Source organism: Lepisosteus oculatus, chromosome 4 (assembly GCF_040954835.1).
Source record: "Lepisosteus oculatus isolate fLepOcu1 chromosome 4, fLepOcu1.hap2, whole genome shotgun sequence".
NCBI lineage: Eukaryota > Metazoa > Chordata > Actinopteri > Semionotiformes > Lepisosteidae > Lepisosteus > Lepisosteus oculatus.
Genome location: NC_090699.1, coordinates 39,134,330 through 39,152,260, shown reverse-complemented (window position 1 = coordinate 39,152,260; position 17,931 = coordinate 39,134,330). Strand labels below are relative to the sequence as shown.

The following is a 17,931-nucleotide window of genomic DNA, read 5'->3' as shown; positions in this document are numbered from 1 at the left end:
AAGAGAAACATTCAATGCGCTGAGGTTGGTTGATTGTCCATTTGTGAAACAAAAAATAAAACTTTCATTACAAAAGTGACATATTTTTGTATTGTAATGAAACATTACCATTAATTAGCAGTCCACACAGCTCATTGTCAAATCCACAGTCTGGTTTATCTGCTGATGGTCTGCCACTAGGCCAGGAAATGTAGGAAAATTCAGGAGTGGGGCTAAAATGGGAAATACTGAATAATTACACATGAATTACAGGGACAAGAGATGATTTAACACTGTTGTTATACAGATGTATTTAGTGGCTACATAGTGATGATACACAGTTTGACATTCAAGTACCGATATAATTGCATAATCACCACATTTAATGAGCAAATGTGGTGATTTGTTTCTTATACAAAAGTACAGTACACTGCGGTCTGCTGATAGAGTTTCAGTCCTGTGGAAAAACACTTTTACAAATGATAATTACCTGACAGTACTTTTGAAGCTGTCATACTGTAAAACAGGTACAAACTTGGTCATGTTCTTAGACAATTGCAGATCATACACAGCATAATCCATATTTCTTCCTCCAGATGCATCTAGTTTCACAAGCCCTGTTGCACCTAAAAGAATTACCAAAATGTTACAAAGAAATTGCTTTATGCTTCTAAAACCACAGTTACACTCTAATCAGTTTTTTATATTTTCTCATACCTTTATTAATCAGTTTTTAAAATCCTTATTCCCTATTGTTATACAAGAATTGCATACCCATTTCAGGATATTTCTGGAGGTTTTAATGTCATCTTCCCAGGTATACCTTTCAAAATACTGTATTTGACTTTTGTACTGAAAAGTGCAAACCTTTTGTTATATTTGTATTGAGAGCTTCTAAGCTTGAATTATTCAAATAACTATATCATGAGAAAAGAGTACCATAGAGCAAACAGAACTGGAACCAAGGGAAACAAAAAAGTCGATAAGAGTACATTATTAAGGTTGCCTAGACAGTTGCAAAAAAACAAAGGAGTGGACCCTGTGCAGGTTCCAGCTGATAGGGAAGTCTAAAAGAATGTATATATTTCGCTGTCTGCAACGGAAATCTAGAAACAGACTGAAATCAAGAACCAGGTAGGCAGTCCTTGGAGACACAAAACTCCTGGAGCAGGAGACAGAAAAAAAGAAACCAGGAGGTAAAATGTGAAAAAAAGAACAAGGACTGAACTGAGCAGGACAAGGAAGCAAGGTAAGGAGCAGAATACTAGAGGCAGGGAAAAAACAGGTAAATGTCCTGATTTCAGAGTAGAAGTAAACAATACTTAAAATAGAAAAAAAAATTAAAGCACAGTTTAAGTAAGGCTGAGGAGAGGAGGCGTGGAGCCCTAGGTACAGTCCACTAGTCGATTCGTGATTGGCTAACACTGTCGGCTTCGCCAACAACTAGTGCTTGAGGCTCCCTCTAGTGGCAAAACAATGGAACTGTAACCAACCAGACGGAACTGTGCAATCTTAAAGTACCGTATAAAGTCCTATAGACATGTGTAATGTAAAGTTTTGGTGTCATTCAGTTGTTAAAAAAGGTGAAAATTCAATAGCTCCAAAACAGACAATATGGAAGGCTCACTGTAAGAGGTATTGTAAAAACCATGCATCCATAGATCTGAGGCTGAGATCAAGAAATTACCATAGAACATGATATTGCTCTGGTCTCTCAAGAGCTGAACCAGCTCCCTGCCATTGCGTGGATCCTTGCCTGCTTTAACCATCTCCTTAAGGCCCATCCCATAAAGCAGAACCGCATCATGGAGAAAGGCTGCATAGGAGCTGACCTGGAAGACAAACAATAGCAATTAAACAACAGAGCATCATTGGATTTCAGCCCGTGTCTGGTGTGTGGGACACTGAACATCAGAATGTAGTAGAGCAGGACTGTTAAACTCCAGTTACAGTATAGGGTGTCAACAGCATCTGGTTTATTTGTACAGTATCTTGGATTTGCAGCCACTTTTTGGATCTCACATGTCCTTCAGGTCTTACGTGTTTTGTTTCCCAAAGAGTATAGGACCTCGTGTGAGACTTTGGTACCTGGAATGAATGATGAAATGCTTTTAAAATTACGATCACATGTCTGCATGTGCTTTGGCCATGTGCTATTAAATGGAAATTATGACGAAAATGAAAACCAGATGTTGCTTCAGTGCTCTTGGCGACATGCATGATGAAATGGGGTGTGATCAAAAAATATTATGACACTATTTTCTTACTAAATTCTTCTTAGTGGATAGACTCCTTGCCTCTTACAGTATCAACAGTATCAAGCTGTAACATAACATCGGAATATTTCTTAATATAATGCAAACACTGATAAAATGAAGGTGCTTAAACCTTTTGTCATAGGTTTGTATTAAATTTTCTCTATGATTTTTTACGTTTTATAATTTAGTTTAAGTTTTACTTATAATTGAAAAAGTGATGACATTTCACATACATTTGTATATCCATGTTGCATATGTAATTCTAAATTTCATGTTTCATCCAGTAAATTCCTATTAACTAAAATGATATATTACTATGTAACATTTTTAATTAATGGAAATATTATTGAGAAAACAATGATGAATTGTTGAGGTAAAATGAAAGCCATTCAGAGATACTATATAAAGTGAGAGAACTATGCTTGTTTAATATGGGTCTTATTCCTATATAGAGAAATAGAAAACAGAAATAAACGTGCAGCATTATTGCAGAAGAATTTAAATGTCTCAAATGTAACAACGAATCTGAAAACTTTATTATGTTTTTGTTATTGTATGACTTATTACGCACTTGATTTTATTTGGGTTTCTTCAGTCAAGTGGAATAATTATTAAACAATCAGCCAATTTTATTCTTTCAGTGTTTCAGCTTTTCATAGGACAAATTAAAATAATTATATTTTGCTTTCCTCATTTGATTAATTATGAGGGACATACCTCTTTCTCTGAAGTTAGGTTGCTGTAGAATGGAGACCCTTTCAGTCTCAGATAAACTTTTTCAAGGAAATCATAGTAGTCATATCCGTTGTAGGATTTCAGAGCAATCACAAATGCCATGTCAAAGGCTTTCAAAATATCTTGTCTAGTCCCTTGTTCTGAAGCATGTTTCCATAGGTAATCCTAGCAAAGAAAAAAAAGACTTCATGTTTTTACTAAATCAATTTCTGGATCTAGTTGTGAGAGAAATAAATAACAGTAATTCAATTTACTGTATACTGTATGAAAGCAAGGGTTTTTGCAGTTGAAGTACTACATACTATACGTACTGTAAGATGGCTGTAAATAAATTTCTTAATGCTTTAAATCTAAAGCAATTCTCCATTTTTTAAATGGATAACATATCAAGAATGTGCAAGTGGACAGGCTTTGTTATCTCATTTCCTTCTCAAAGTTTTTCTTTTGCAATACCCAAAAGTTTAAATTTCATATTTGTTAATTACATTTCCACTACATTTACATACACTAGTGAACAAAAGTTACAATGCTGCAAAATACGTTTGATCCTAACTTTCCCAAAAACCGTGGTTTTGATTTCTTAGCCAGAATCTTGTGAACTAGAAAGCTTTCAATGTCTTTTGCCCCTTTTGCTTTCAATCATTAGTCTAATCTCAAGAACATTTGCATACTGTATGTAATCCTTTGATTTGGACTCATTAGTACTGGTATGTAAGTGATAATGAGTTGATGTTGTGCTTTATAAAGCAGCAAAAAAGTAATTAAAAACCCAGGTAAATATAAAACATGTAACACTTGAATTGTACAGTGACCACTAGAGAGCATACTTTGGTTAAGTGAGTTCTATGCCTTTTAAAACACCAGTGGGTGAGAATCTGTCTCTGCATTGTTAAAAGAAATAATATAATCCAATAAAAGTAACCAGTGCAATTTCTCATGTTGCACCTGGCCTTAATTTAGAACAACAGAGCCGCATGTAATTAGTAGATAACTTGTGATAGCTAATTAAGCATTATTTTTAATAATTACTTTTGAGATATAATTAGTGATTAAACAAGAGCAACTGCATAAGCACTCTTGAAGTCTTCAAAATCAATTTTCTGTATTTCTTTGAGTACTTCAGAAATTAGCCATGGTCTTAAATGTTGTTTTTTTCTGTTTATTTTACTTCAAATGCCTATGTAATAAGATTAAATAATTCACAAAATAGCATTAAAATTGGCTTTGGCCATCATTCTGACTGGAAGAAATAAATGTTCACTGAGTAACGGGTTATTTTTTGCACTCATGAAGTTCCATCGTGTTGGAAGGATAATAATCCCAGACGTGAAAAATTCAAAAAACGAATATTAGTTTTAAATTTAAAAATGGAAATGAATGGGAGAAGCATGTTAAGCACATCTTGCTTATTTGGTAACTAGCAGTGCTTCATGGATATCATAAGGCTTTTGCCTGAAACATCTTCAGAAATCTTATAACTGACAACTATAGCCCTTTGTATAAACAAATGTTACTATTGTAACAAAGGGAAGACCTGGGTGTGAGTCTTATATACACCGGAGAGAGAAAGGGTGCAAGATTTGGATCTAACATTCCTCTTGAACTTCTGTTATAAACTCCATTATTGAAAATCTATGTCTCTAATCTAAGTCTGAATATACTGAGAGAAAAATATTACTAATAGCAAGTTTGTAAAAGTTTAAAAACAAAGTGTGATCCAATATTTTTTAAATATTCTGAGTAGAGAACTTCTCTACTAAATGTTGGTGTCAAAATGTCTCTAGGAAGATAGGAACTCCTGACAGACAATGTGGGGATGTCTCTACAATAGAAACCTTCGGTCACGGATGTCGTAAAGGCATGCCGTGGAATGGCCAGGAGAGCAAAAAAGATCCTATGTGTAGCGGCAAAACGGGGATTAGTCCGGGCTCAGGAGGTCAGACTATGTCGGGTAGAAACCTATGCCCCGGAGGAGCTAGGCGGGTCTCAAGACATCCGAACCCTCAATGGTGAGCGAGGAGGAAAGGGTAACCCGGAAATGTATAGCCCCACAAAACACACCGGAAGAATAAGCAAAGCACAGGGAAACTATGAGCAGGACAGAGTAGGAGCGCCCTCTAGCAGTAGAGGGCATGACACATTCTTTTAAATCTAACACTAACAGAACTGTTTTGAGGTCTTTCACCTCATGTGGGGTTCATTTCATTTCAGGAAATTTTAATTCCCAGTGTAATTACACTCTTAAACAATTGAAAGTAACTACCTTGTCCCTTTTTTTTTCTCCTGTAACACTACTGTATTCTCTTCCCTTTTGGTGATGTTTATTTGGCATTGTGTTGTGTTTGACTGTGCCGTAAAACAAATTTCCCCTATGGGACAATAAAGCTTGAATTGAATTAGACAGTAGTGAACAGAATGGGAGTCAGTGGGATGTTCCCACAAAGACAGAAAAACTTATGTACAGTACATGTCTATAGCTCAACTATATACTGTGGCACAAAGTTCTGAGGTATTTTAATAAGTTCCCCGCATCTCATTTTTCTAGAATATACTCACCACATAGCCACTGACCTCAAACTGCTGGATAATGAAAAACACATACTGTCCGTTCACTAACTCCTGCTTTTCAGCTTCCAGCATTAATGAGGTCACATCTTCAGAATTACAAATTACAATGATAACTGCAAAAAAAGGTATAAGAAGTTAGAAAACCATAGCAGACATTTATAGTTTTCCCTCCTTTTTCATTTCAACGGTCAACCTGAAGATTGGTGAGTGTGTTGAAGATTTTTTCTGTTGCGTTAAATAGATAACACCTGGACCCTGCCTATACAGTGTTTATGCCGTCTGCATGATGATTTACAAATAAAACTATTATTAAGATTTTTCACATTGTGTTTTTGAAATACGATTGTCTCTTAACCCATTCTCTCTCAGACTAACTGATCCAGGAATGTATAATTAGGGGTAAGAGGAAATAGCTAAAGTGAGCAAAACTGGCCTCTGTTTGGAAAATATCTTGACTCTACACCTTAACTAACCATTCAACTTGTTCCATACCTTTTGGAGTGTTTTTAAACTCAACTACTTGTTAAAAATCAAACTCAATCATGGCTGATCCTAAACACGAATTCAGTATCTTGGATAGATTCTATTGATTGCAATTAGGGGATTATCAGAGTATTTGACTCATCTAGCTGAGGAAATGGTAGTCAGATGTGAGGCTGAGGCTGGCCACCCCCCACCCCCACTATTGAAAGAAGTGAGCTAGAGAGCTGCAAGGACGTAGATGGAGCAGCAGGAGAGATGCAACAGAGATACAAGAAAGGAAGACCTGGGTGTGAGACTTGTGTGCAGAATGAATTAAGATCTTACCTCCCTCCAGAACTTCTGTTATAAACTCCTTCAGTGGAAATCTACATCTCTATCTAATTATTTTTTAAGTAATATCAGGTTTGCAGAAGTTTTAAAAAAGCATGAATGACTTTTAAAGAGCGAAGTGCTTTAAGAACCAGCATTTTTAAATATTGCTATATTACCGCTAACACTAGTGTCCCAAAATTCAAAATGGAACTGGAAGCAGAAAGCTTTTGTTCGCTTATAATAAATCCTTACATTTATACAGCACTATTCTGGACACTCCACTCAAAGTGCTTTACAGGTAATGGGGACTCCCCTCCATCACCACAAATGTGCAGGACGATCTGTGTGATAGCAGCCATAGTGCACCAGAACACCCAACACAACAGCTGTCAGTGGGGAGGAGAACAGAGTGATGAAGCCAATTCCTAGATGGGGATTATTAGGAGGTCATGACTGATAAGGGCCAGGAGGAAATTATGGTCAGGACACCTAGGATTTTTCAACACACCTAGATTTTTAATGACTACAGAGAGTCAGGACCTCTTTTACAGTATACTGTCCTCGTCACTATACTGGGGCATTAGCACCCAAATAGACTCCAGGGTGAGCGCCTCCCTGCTGACCCCACTAACACATCTTCCAACAGCAATCATAGCTTCCTAGGAGGTCTCCAGTTCAGGTGTTGACCAGACTCACACCCGCTTTAATAATAGTACTTTTATTCCTGCACCGAATACGGTAAATGTGACATATAATTGCCATAATACATGTCTAGGTGGGTAGCTGCGTCAGCATGCGTAGGCTGCAAAGGAACAAGTAATAGGTTTATTCCATGCAGAGCTCGCTGTATCACCTGCAAGTACACAGCCACCACCACACTCATTCAAGGCCCCTCAGGACAATTCCGGATCACCCAGACAGCATCTTGTACCTCCAGCAACCTTATTTACTGTATCTCTTGCAGTAAATGCCCAGCCATCTACATTGGAGAAACAGGAAGGAGACTCGGAGACCGCTTCAGAGAACACGTCAGGGCTGTGAAGATTAAAGATCTCTCCAAGCCCATTGTTTCTCATTTCACCTCTGACGGCCACGACCACACTAATCTTTCCATCTGTGTTCTCAAAGATGGTTTTCCGAACTCATACATCAGAAAGTCCACCGAAACTAAAATTATTCTGCAGTTAGGATCACACATTCTCCCTTCCCTTAACGACAGATTACTGTTCTTTTAAATTTTCTCCATTCATTGGAAGTTTCATTTCACACCTCTCTGCACCCATTCTGACTTCACACCTCTTGATTGGCCTCTCTTTCTGTCCCCTGCTCCCGCCTCTCACTCCTCCTCCCTCCCAACCTTTGTTCTCCCGCTACTTTACCTTTGCCTACTGCCCTGTCTCTCTCACACCTGAAGAAGGCTCCACGGCCGAAACGTTGTGTTCTCTTTCTTCTTTTTTTCAGCATGGAATAAACCTATTACTTGTTCCTTTGCATAATACATGTCTGTTCATTTTAAATCAAGCCAGTGCATTTTACATACAGTATATTCTGTATGGTGGATCGATGGGGTGATTTTTAAAGTTTTAATTTAGGTCCTATTCACAGTGAGTGAAATGCAAGGCATTTTGAACAATAAATGAGTTTGCTGCCATTCATGCTTTTCAGGGAGCAGGTTCACAGGAATGTGACCCAATGGCTGCTCCTTTAGTCCATCTCTCCTTTCTTATGAGAATAAATTTTGTTCTGCTCCAAAGGCTCACTGTTCACCTAGCCTTGGTACCGTATGGTTTATTAATTTAAGCTTGTATTTTACACATAACATTAAACATACTGAATTGTGCCAGTTGTAGACCAAACTCTTCCAGATATTCCAGTGTGAACATAATCTAGACAGTTCTGGTGGTGCAGTAAGGCTATCTGCCATATTGAAAACAACTGCTTGAAAGTTAAAGTATCATGTTTGAATTTACACCTATTGAATGAAATACCACCATCTGTAATACACTATCAGCAGAGAATTAGAAAAATTTCCAAACTTTCAGGACATTCCTGTCAAACTACACTGATTTACTAAATTAAGACTTCTTGACAGCTTGTCAGGATAAGCTCTGGTTCCCTAATGCCCCTGAATCAGAAGAAGATACTAGAAAATATATGGATGGATAAAATACATCCTAACCACCCAGTGTGGAACTTATCTGAGCCCTTGAAGTTGGTCTTCCCAAACCATTGTTGCAATGAGAGTAACCATGAACATTCCCCAAAGCTACAAGTATTTTTGAGACACTTGCACAGTTGGGTTAATATACTGTACATAACCAAACCTGGGCTGACTTTCAATTTCAACAACATTCTTAAAAAATACTAAAGGCACATAGTACTGTACATGAAGATAACAAATAATTTTTCAATTGCTTCAATAAAAAACAAGCAGAGCAGTATCTGACCATGAAGATGTGGAAACCGACATCTTCAAAATGTTGCACCTTTTATAAAACAAAAATTTCAATATTATTTTTAAAAATGGCTTTTCTCTTTCTGCGTAGATAAATGGGTTATTTATACACTTTGATAGCTGCTACATCCAAAAGCTTGTTTAAAAGATATCAGATTATCGTAAAGGACATCAAGCCTGTTGGGAACCAATAACGTTACATCAGAGAACAAAAATGTTTTCTAAAGTTTTTTTTCTAGTTGCAAAAATTAGTAAATAGATTTCAAATATAGCTAATATTTTAGCAACTTGTTAGGAATATTTTGTTAGATACATGGCATATTACCTTTCTTATCAAAAATACACATTGCCCTTCCATCACAGAAACAGACTAAGTCAACATTTTAATTTGAAGAAAACAACCCCAAAGATTCTGAATCAGTTGGAAAAAAAGAGTGTGTACTTACTTCTAGCAACAGTAGAGATGTACTTAATGTTCTTGTGGGTGAGAGCAAGGTTGCTGGTATCATACTTTATGCTAGCTGTGACAATGAATTGTGATTTCAACTGCCTTTCCATTGACATCCATAGCTCATTAATTTTGTCCCAAGTGCTTGAGTAAGAACCCCCTCCAATCATTGCCACATATTTCCAGCCAAAGTACTCCAGTGTCTTAATCAGGACCTCTCCTGCTTTATGGAGAGGGGACACCAGTTTAATGTAAGTATCATATACAGCATTATTCTCCAGTTTGGGCGTCTGACTGGCATAGCTGAACATTGGGATGTTCCATTGAGATGCCATGAGACCTGTTACCTGTTGAAAGAAAACCAATCACCTCTGAAGCTGTTGTTCAACACAAGCAGTCTTTGGGTTTGTCAGCTACAGTACATTCTAGAGAATATGATGGTTAAAACAATTTATTAAATATAAAACTTGCAATCTCATAAACTATAGGGAAGAATTAGTTTAGAATTAACCTTAATGGCAACTCTGACTTCATAACTGTTCACAAGATAGCATAGATTCTTCAGAGTCACTAACTAATATATAAAATAAAGTAAGGTATTCTTAGGATATGGTACAATGTGTAAACATTTATTCATACATTTTACCCATTTTTCTTCAGAGAAAAGATGTCATTACATGGCTCAGTAATTAAAGCAACCCATTAAACTACTTCAGAACAAAAGCAGGATATAAAAGCTTGCTTTCTAGCAATCAGCTTGCTTTTATAGAAGTCAAAGGTGTCACAGAGAAACTCATGTAAGACAACATAGGCTTACACAGGATTCAGAATGTCATGGTTACAAACAAGCTTATACAGTACATTTAGTATCAGATTTTGCCTCCTTACCTCTGCTTCCTCTGCACAAGGAGGACCAAAGAGTGCTGAGATATTATACTTCCACACTTGGTCAATGAAGGAACTGAGTGAAGTCTTGGAATCGCAGTTTGAGTCTGCATACACAAAGTCCAGAGTGTAGTTTGTAAGGAAGGCAGGATTAGAATTTAGCTTGTCTAAAGCCAGCTGCATTGCAGATCCCAGTCTCAATACACTGAACGGATAAGAGAGATTCCTGGGAGCTTGCAACCCCAGAAATAATCTGGTCTCTTGATCACTACTTCTTACACTAGAAAATACTAAAAGAAGAATAACAAAAGATAACGATGCTCTAAAGCTGAAAGAAAAATTTCCAGAACAATAAAGCATCACCCTATTAAACACCCTTTCCATCTTTCCTGATTGGATCTTCTCCAGTGCTAGAGAGACACTTGTAGTTCAGGTGATGAAACGATTAGCCTTTATACGTTGATAAGAGACTGAAACACGTATTAATTCTCAAGGGTCTATTCCGGTGTCATCCAGAAAGAAACCTTTAATTAACAGGACAGACTTTAGCCCAGCATCACTACTGTGCTGATTTGCTCTCTACACCAAAATCAGCTTGCTTAAACAAAGTCAATTCAAGATGTTCACTTTTCAGCTGGTCAGAGCAGAGCCAGGTGTTTGTCTTGCAAAATGACTTAGTAAAAAAGAATTATGTGAATTTATGGAAATCTAGAGCCTTTTTGAAGCTTAATTTATCATTGAATGATCTCACCATGCGTGATGTTATTTTGTATAATAATAATCCTTACACATATACCACTTTTCTGATATAAAAACTCTTTATAGGTCATGGGACTCCCCTCAACCACCACCAATGTGCTGCATCTACAGTACCTGGATTTTGCAACAGTAGCCGTAGTGCGCCAGAATTCATAGATGGGTATATTAGGAGGCCATGACTGGTAAAGGTCAAGGGGGAATTTGGCCAGAACAACATCTTTAACACCCCTACTCTTATCAAGAAACCCCATGGGATTTTTAATAATTTAGGAGAGTGAGGACTTTGGTTTCACATTCTGAAGGAAAGTGTCTTTTTGTAAAATATCGTGACCCCCATCAGTATACAGGGAAATTAGGACTAGCACAGACTTCAGAGCGAGCGCTCCCTACTGATCCTCCTAACACCTCTTCTTGCTGCAACCTTAGCTTTCCCAGGGGGTCTTCCATCCAGGTACTGGCCAGGCTCATATCACCTGAGCTTCAGTGGGTTGGCAGTTGTGAGTTGCAGGGTGACACAGCTGCTGACTTAGTTGGAGAAATGTAATTTTTGTTCAAAACATAAATGCACATACATTTTTTGTTTGTTTTAGATTCTATGTTTGCTCTTAAATATAATCTATAAATTGTTGATTTCTAATAACTTGTCTTCCAAAACCAGTATTGTAAAATATTTGCACTTGCATAAGGCAATACAAAACAACGCTTTTCAACCAATTTGTTATCTTTATCTGTACTAAAATTTAGATGACAGGTAAACTGAAATATTTATTTACTATAATTCTGATAAACTTATTTGGAGTTTACCACGGAAAGACTTTCCAAATATTAAGAGAAAAAGTTCTGATTAGTAACACCCCCAATTCCCAACTACTGAAATGATCAGATTAACCTGAACTGTGTCCTATGAAGACAAGTCATATCATGTTTTAGCACAAGGCCTAAACCTACAATCTGCAGGTTCATTCCAAAATAAGACCTTATCACATCAAGCAGTTTATGCTACAATCCACAATATTTGCTAGTGCTCTCTGATGCAAGTGTCAGTGATGCAAGTGATAACAACATAAATCAAAACCTTGTTAGTAAATCTTCCCTTCTTAGAGTAGACATTGTGACATACAGTGCAGACCCTAAATATAAATAATACCTGCATGGTCACTATTATGACTGGGTTTTGTGATTTCTGCCCATGTTCATGTGGGTTTTCTCTGACTGCTCTGGTTTCCTTGATCTACAGATCTTTCAATGCTGGAATAAGTTTCACTCAGATAATGTATTTCAGGATTGCTGATAAAAAAGGAATTTATCACATCTTCTGTATTTTGGACATTTGGAGATATGTGGATTAATTGATCACTCAAGACCTAATACACTTAAGTGACTTTGACTGTTGCATAACAACTAATCCAGCTCATTAGTGAAAGTTGAGAGGTTGCAGATGAGGGGATTTAAGCTTTTGAATGTCAAGCCTGTTGCTTACTGTCACATTAAGCAACCTGGCAGATTTTACACCCAGACACAGCCTATCGATGGTTGGCCATGATCTGGAAGACCACAAGTCATGACACCTTACCAACATTGATAGGGAGATGTCCAGCGGTGACAGTCAGTACAGGGGCGTCTAGTTGTTACATATCAAGACTTGTAATGATTGATGATATTCTGACTACAGGGTGCTACAGTACATTGTTCAAGCCCTAGGACCTTACTCACTGCCTTTCCTGTGACTTCATCCTAATATAACAACATTCCAACAGAACATCACACATTCTTATGCTGTTTGTGCAGCTATGGCTTTCTTGCAAGATGAGAATATGAAAGCTATGGTGTGGGTCTTCTATTTCTCACACTTTTCTATTAAAAACTTGTGGGGATGCACTGAAACAGTGTGGGGCATCTAGGGCTCAAAAGTTAGTGATCAGGTGCAATGCATCTGTTGCCACTGTATGGATTATACTTGTGGTAGTGAATGCATATACTACATACTGTAATTCATGATTATAAATAATATAATCATTTAATTAAGTGTATTAAGTAGCTTCCAATAGATTTGAGTTTTTGCAGGCAGTGTGATGGGGCCTAAAGGTAAAAAAGGGATAAATAAAAAATGATCCTAGAGTATACCTACAGTACTGTATATAGTATAACTATATTAGATATTTACCTGAAGTGCCCTTCTTCTCTTCTCATTAACATAGTCGCTATTTCAAAGCAGTCACAACAAATTGTTATTTAGAGATAAAAGAGAATACTGCGAAGTCCAAAGGGCTTTGAAAATGTCTGGCAATAAAGGCAAAGGAGTAAATGGAGCCTGCAAGAATTTCTGTTTCCCTTTTAGAACATCACTTTAAAAATGAAATTGACTAACACAGAGAGCAATTCCCTTATCAGACAACAAAGACAACACCTAACACAGTATAAAACCTTCAGGATCACTCTTAATAAAAGAAATGAAAAAAGATATTCTGAATTTCACCCAACAGCTTTTTTTATTTTGGGTAACAGGACAATATTAATTCATATAGGTAGTCCAATGTAGCTATTTGTAGTCAAGTCATGTTGAAACTCAAGAAAACCATCCACTAAACTAAAAAAAATTAAGCAAATTTAAGTATGCTTTAAAATAATAAAGTATACTGAATCCCATGTTGCTGTAAATTAAAATCCATGTGAAACTCTTCTTGATAAAATGCAGGTCACACCATTTTGCTTTTTCCTTTTCCGAGATCATGAAACAATATGAAATAAATATTAACCACTCGGCAGTCCTGCCTCCTCAGGTTAAATTTAGAATACCTACAGTATAGTAAATAAAGCACTGGTTCTCACACACATTTACTTAAAAGTATGGTAAACCTTGGTTTTATCAGCTATGGAAACCAAACTCCAAAGGTGCTCGTTATCTGATAATATCCATCAATTGATGGGGCAACAGTCAGAGTTCACTTGGGTTGTGTTCAATAAAGCAAGCTCCTGTACTTGTGTTTTGTATTCCAAGAGTGGAAGCAAAGGTGGAACTTACATACAGTAATACTGCACAGCATGCAGTGGATCGATATTGTTGTATTGGAAAATACAATATGCAATTGAAATATAATAATTAAATATAATGGTTTCATGATTAAATCAAGTATGGCATGTAGTTTAGTACTGTGAAGTTCCTACTTCTCATTAATACAACCATCGACATTTCAGTGAGGCCAGAAAAAAGGCCAAAATGTTTTTTTTTTAAAGATCTTCTTCAATAGTGTGCTGTATAATTGTCACGCTCTGTGTCAAGGGAAATGGTTTGCTAAACTGCATGAAATGAACACAGGACCAATTTAATTTGTTGATCGGTAATCTAAATTTGCAGCTTCTGATTAATCACCACCTATCAATTTTTTTATCTTTGAAGTTTTGGTGATACATATACAGCACATGTTTTAGAAATTGTCTGAAATATATCAAAATAATAAAATATGTACTAAGAGATTTGACTTTGTAACTCTTTTAAAAGCTGCCTTGGAGAAAGAATGACATATGAGTTGGGTCCATGGGTTCTATTCCACTCTGGGGTGCCTTCCATGTAGAGTGTGTATCTTCTCCCTATTTCCCTATTTCACATGAGGTGCTCCAAATTCCTCCCACCTCCCAAAGGCATGAAGGTTGGGGTTGATTGGCTATTATCCCTCGTTCCTCTTAGGCAACGAAACATGACATGACATGCCGTCTCCTGCCCACACATGCCATACACAAGATTAATTATTTCAAAAACTAACAATGAAGGTAAGGTTGGTGATAGTTAATTGGTCACATCTATAATAATCCCCATCTTTGAATTGGTTGTTTATCACTTTGTTCTTCTCCCCACTCATAACTGGTGGTGTGTGGTGAAAATACTGTTGCAGACTATAGCTGCCTTCGCATCATCCAGGTGGGGCTGCACATTGGTGGTGGAGGGGAGTCCCCATTACCTGTAAAGCACTTTGAGTGGAGTGTCCAGAAAGTGCTATATAAGTGTAAGGAATTATTATTATTACATTGAATGCAGTATACTACATCCTGTAAGCCTCAATCTGTGTTTCTGTGAACTGATGTTAAATATAAACTAATCCAATTTATTACCTGTACACATTTGTATACACTGTATACATTACCTGTACACATCAATGTTGAGAAAAGTGACTTATTTTAATGAAAGAAAATTACCAAGGGGTTTGGTTCTTGGAAGATAAAACAGGCAGAGCTATGCTACACTGTACGGTGTTTATGAGATTGTGATGTCTGCTGTACCTTCTGATCTTTTTTTAATAAGGGTTAATGATCCCAGTGTGGTAAAGAAACAAGCTGATGTTTGTTAATAAGCAATATGCATCTCTGATGTTTGCAGTGTTACAAGTAGGAGGTGCTGGGCCGCACAGCTCACAGCCCTGATTCCCAGTAATTTCCATCTCTTTGGTCCCTTAAATGAAACCCCTGTCCAGCAGACAACTGGCACCCAATTACAACAGGCATTTAAGCCTTGGCTCCCTGATCTTTTCACAGATTTCTACTACACTGGATTCGATGAGCTGGTTTTGTAGTCAATGGGTTTGGAGACTGGAGAAGCATTGTGGTGTCACGATTGTAGTCCCTCCCTCTTAAGGGCGCTCCGGCTCGTTCACTTTTTAGTTGATTTTGTGCACCTGCTCCCTGTTCCAGCCCACCTTTAAAAGCCAGACGCTCATGCTGTTCTGCGTTGGAACACGGACGCCCGGAGGCTCGCCTATCACCGAGTCGCCCTATGTCCGCGGCTCAGGTAGCATTCGCCTCCTAGGTGTCCTGAACCAGCCGAGCCCGGGACCAGGTGCGCATGGTTCCGTTAACCCTTCCCCCCCCACACCCTTCGTCGGATCCCTCTCCGGTTTTCAACTTTGTCTCGTCTGTCTACGACCCCTCACCGGATCCTGCTCCGACTTTTAACTTTGTTTTGTTTGTCTTGGATTTATTACCCGGCTCTGGACCTTTGCATGCACTGGACTTCCCTTTGGACTCCCTTTGGAGTCCAAAGGGCTGGACCACGCCCCCTGGAGCACCTTCATCACGTACCGCCCCCCTGGTTCCTCTACTAGCCCAGTTCCTCGTCTCCCCCCTGTGTGTGTTCACTCCCTTCCGGATTGTGTCATCTACATAGAGTCCTGAAAGATCCTTCGCAACATGTGGTTCATGGGTTTAGGGGCTAACAGCTTTCTATTCATACATGCATTACCGTAGCTGCTCTTTTTACCTTATTTGGCAGGATTTATTGCTGCTCCACTCTTTAAGTAGGTAAAGCTAGGCCACTTTCATTTGTAAGGCATTGTCAGTCTTAACTGACAGCCATCTCCCAAATCACATGCAATACTTTTTCAGCATGCTAGGAGTCATGCACTCATGCAAGAAGATTCACGTTGTAGGGCAGTCCTCATATGGGCTCGTTCTCGTCTCTTGGGCGTAGATCTCAGTAAATGTCAGAACTGTATAGTGCAATCTATTACACAGATACACACAGGTAGGCACGTTAAGAAGGCCAAAATAATTTCTCTTGTGCCAGATTCTATCCAGCACTTGCAAAACAAGTACCAGACATTTCCCCCTGGAAAGAATCTTGCCATCCTGTCATTTTTGGCAATTTGTTTTATAACTTGTCCACAGGTGTGTTTTTTCTCATTAATGCATTATAGGGACTATTTAAAAGACATTGATTTTTTTTAAAAGGGTTATCGTAAATAATTTATGAAATGCAACCTAGAACTTTGAATGGAAAGTTGACAGCTATAACACATCCAGGTATCCCAGATGTGTTGTCTAAAAGTGGCCTTTGTAACTGACAACACATCAGCTTTGTATTTCTCAAGTTCTGCTGTGTACAAATTTCAGAGCTGTAAAACCCTTTTATTATTACTGCGCTTGACCTTTCAATCATATCGAAACATTAAACCATGAAATACATACAGCAATCAAGGGACTGTATATGCATAGTACTGATACTGTGGCAATAAACTACAAATGACAAATTGTGTTACTGCTATCCAGTCTGATTTTCAAAGGTTTAAACATGATACAAATTTGACATTATCTCTCCCCTCACAGGTGGCATTTATCTACTAGGGGAAAGCCTTTCTTCAAATACTTTTTCCACCACACTCATGTCTGTTTCTTTCATTTCTTTGGATAGGCAAAAAGTATTTAATTTAAGAACTTAGAAACAACATGAGAAAATTTACCAACTGGTGAAGGACATTTAGCTCACATTTTGTTGTTAGTAGTTTACTGACATTGATAGATTTTCTTTTAATGAGGCTTATTTCAGAAATCTTTTATCTCAGTATTCAGTATTATGCAACAGTAACATTATAGTACTTGATTCTGAACAAGATAACTACTGTAATTAAACATGCCATTGGCCACATGTTCACAAATCCACCAATTCATGCACTTTTCCTTTGTATGATTATAAAGAATCAGCAATATAGTATGTTCTTTATAACGCATCCCTTATTATGTCTTATTTCTATTTTGACATGTAGCTAGAATGCACTGAGAATCTGTTAGTTCATTTTTTATATTTTGAAATTTATTTTTACTTTATTATTTCTTGCAGTGATCCTCCCTCCAGCTCCCAGAGAGCCCCAGGGTTTTCTGGTTTTCATTCTGCCTGAATTGTTAATGAACAACCTAATTCCAAAACCAATTTAATTGATGTGGATTATGCCTGGTTCCACGTTTTTAGTCAATGAGGTTCACTATGATCCACGCAGTGCAGGGCTGTGGCCCTCCAGGACCAGGAGTGATGATCACTAGGTTATTAGGTAAAAGGTTACTCCGGCAAAAGTTGAAAGTTGAAACGTTCTGGCCTGAGCCTTACATCGTAGACAAATGATTTCTTTGTACTGTTTTTTTTTACAATGAAACGAGTAATCACAGTGTCAGTAAAATGCTGAAATATGTTTTCCTTGACATGTGTAACAATGCTTAAGGATGAAGCAATGAGAAGTACTTGCCTCAGCTGCATTTATAAGTGGTTAAATATTAATAAAGCAATGTAT

The 17,931-nt window shown here is 37.6% G+C and overlaps 1 protein-coding gene across 2 annotated transcripts in view; it reads right to left on the bottom strand.

Moving 5' to 3' along the window:
- Positions 1–17,931, bottom strand: part of gucy2g (guanylate cyclase 2g) — a 33,145-nt gene that overhangs the window by 11,639 nt on the left and 3,575 nt on the right. The window contains exons 2-8 of one of the 2 annotated variants that reach the window (XM_069189202.1): positions 10,127–10,230; positions 9,237–9,585; positions 5,529–5,653; positions 2,955–3,137; positions 1,667–1,811; positions 470–605; positions 109–212 (exon numbers count right to left, since the gene is read on the bottom strand). In XM_069189202.1, the coding sequence (XP_069045303.1) occupies positions 109–212; positions 470–605; positions 1,667–1,811; positions 2,955–3,137; positions 5,529–5,653; positions 9,237–9,573 (1,030 nt within the window). In that variant the 5' untranslated portion in view covers positions 9,574–9,585; positions 10,127–10,230. The remainder of the gene's footprint in view (positions 1–108; positions 213–469; positions 606–1,666; positions 1,812–2,954; positions 3,138–5,528; positions 5,654–9,236; positions 9,586–10,126; positions 10,231–17,931) is intronic. The other variant, XM_015347435.2, reaches the window with a different exon arrangement.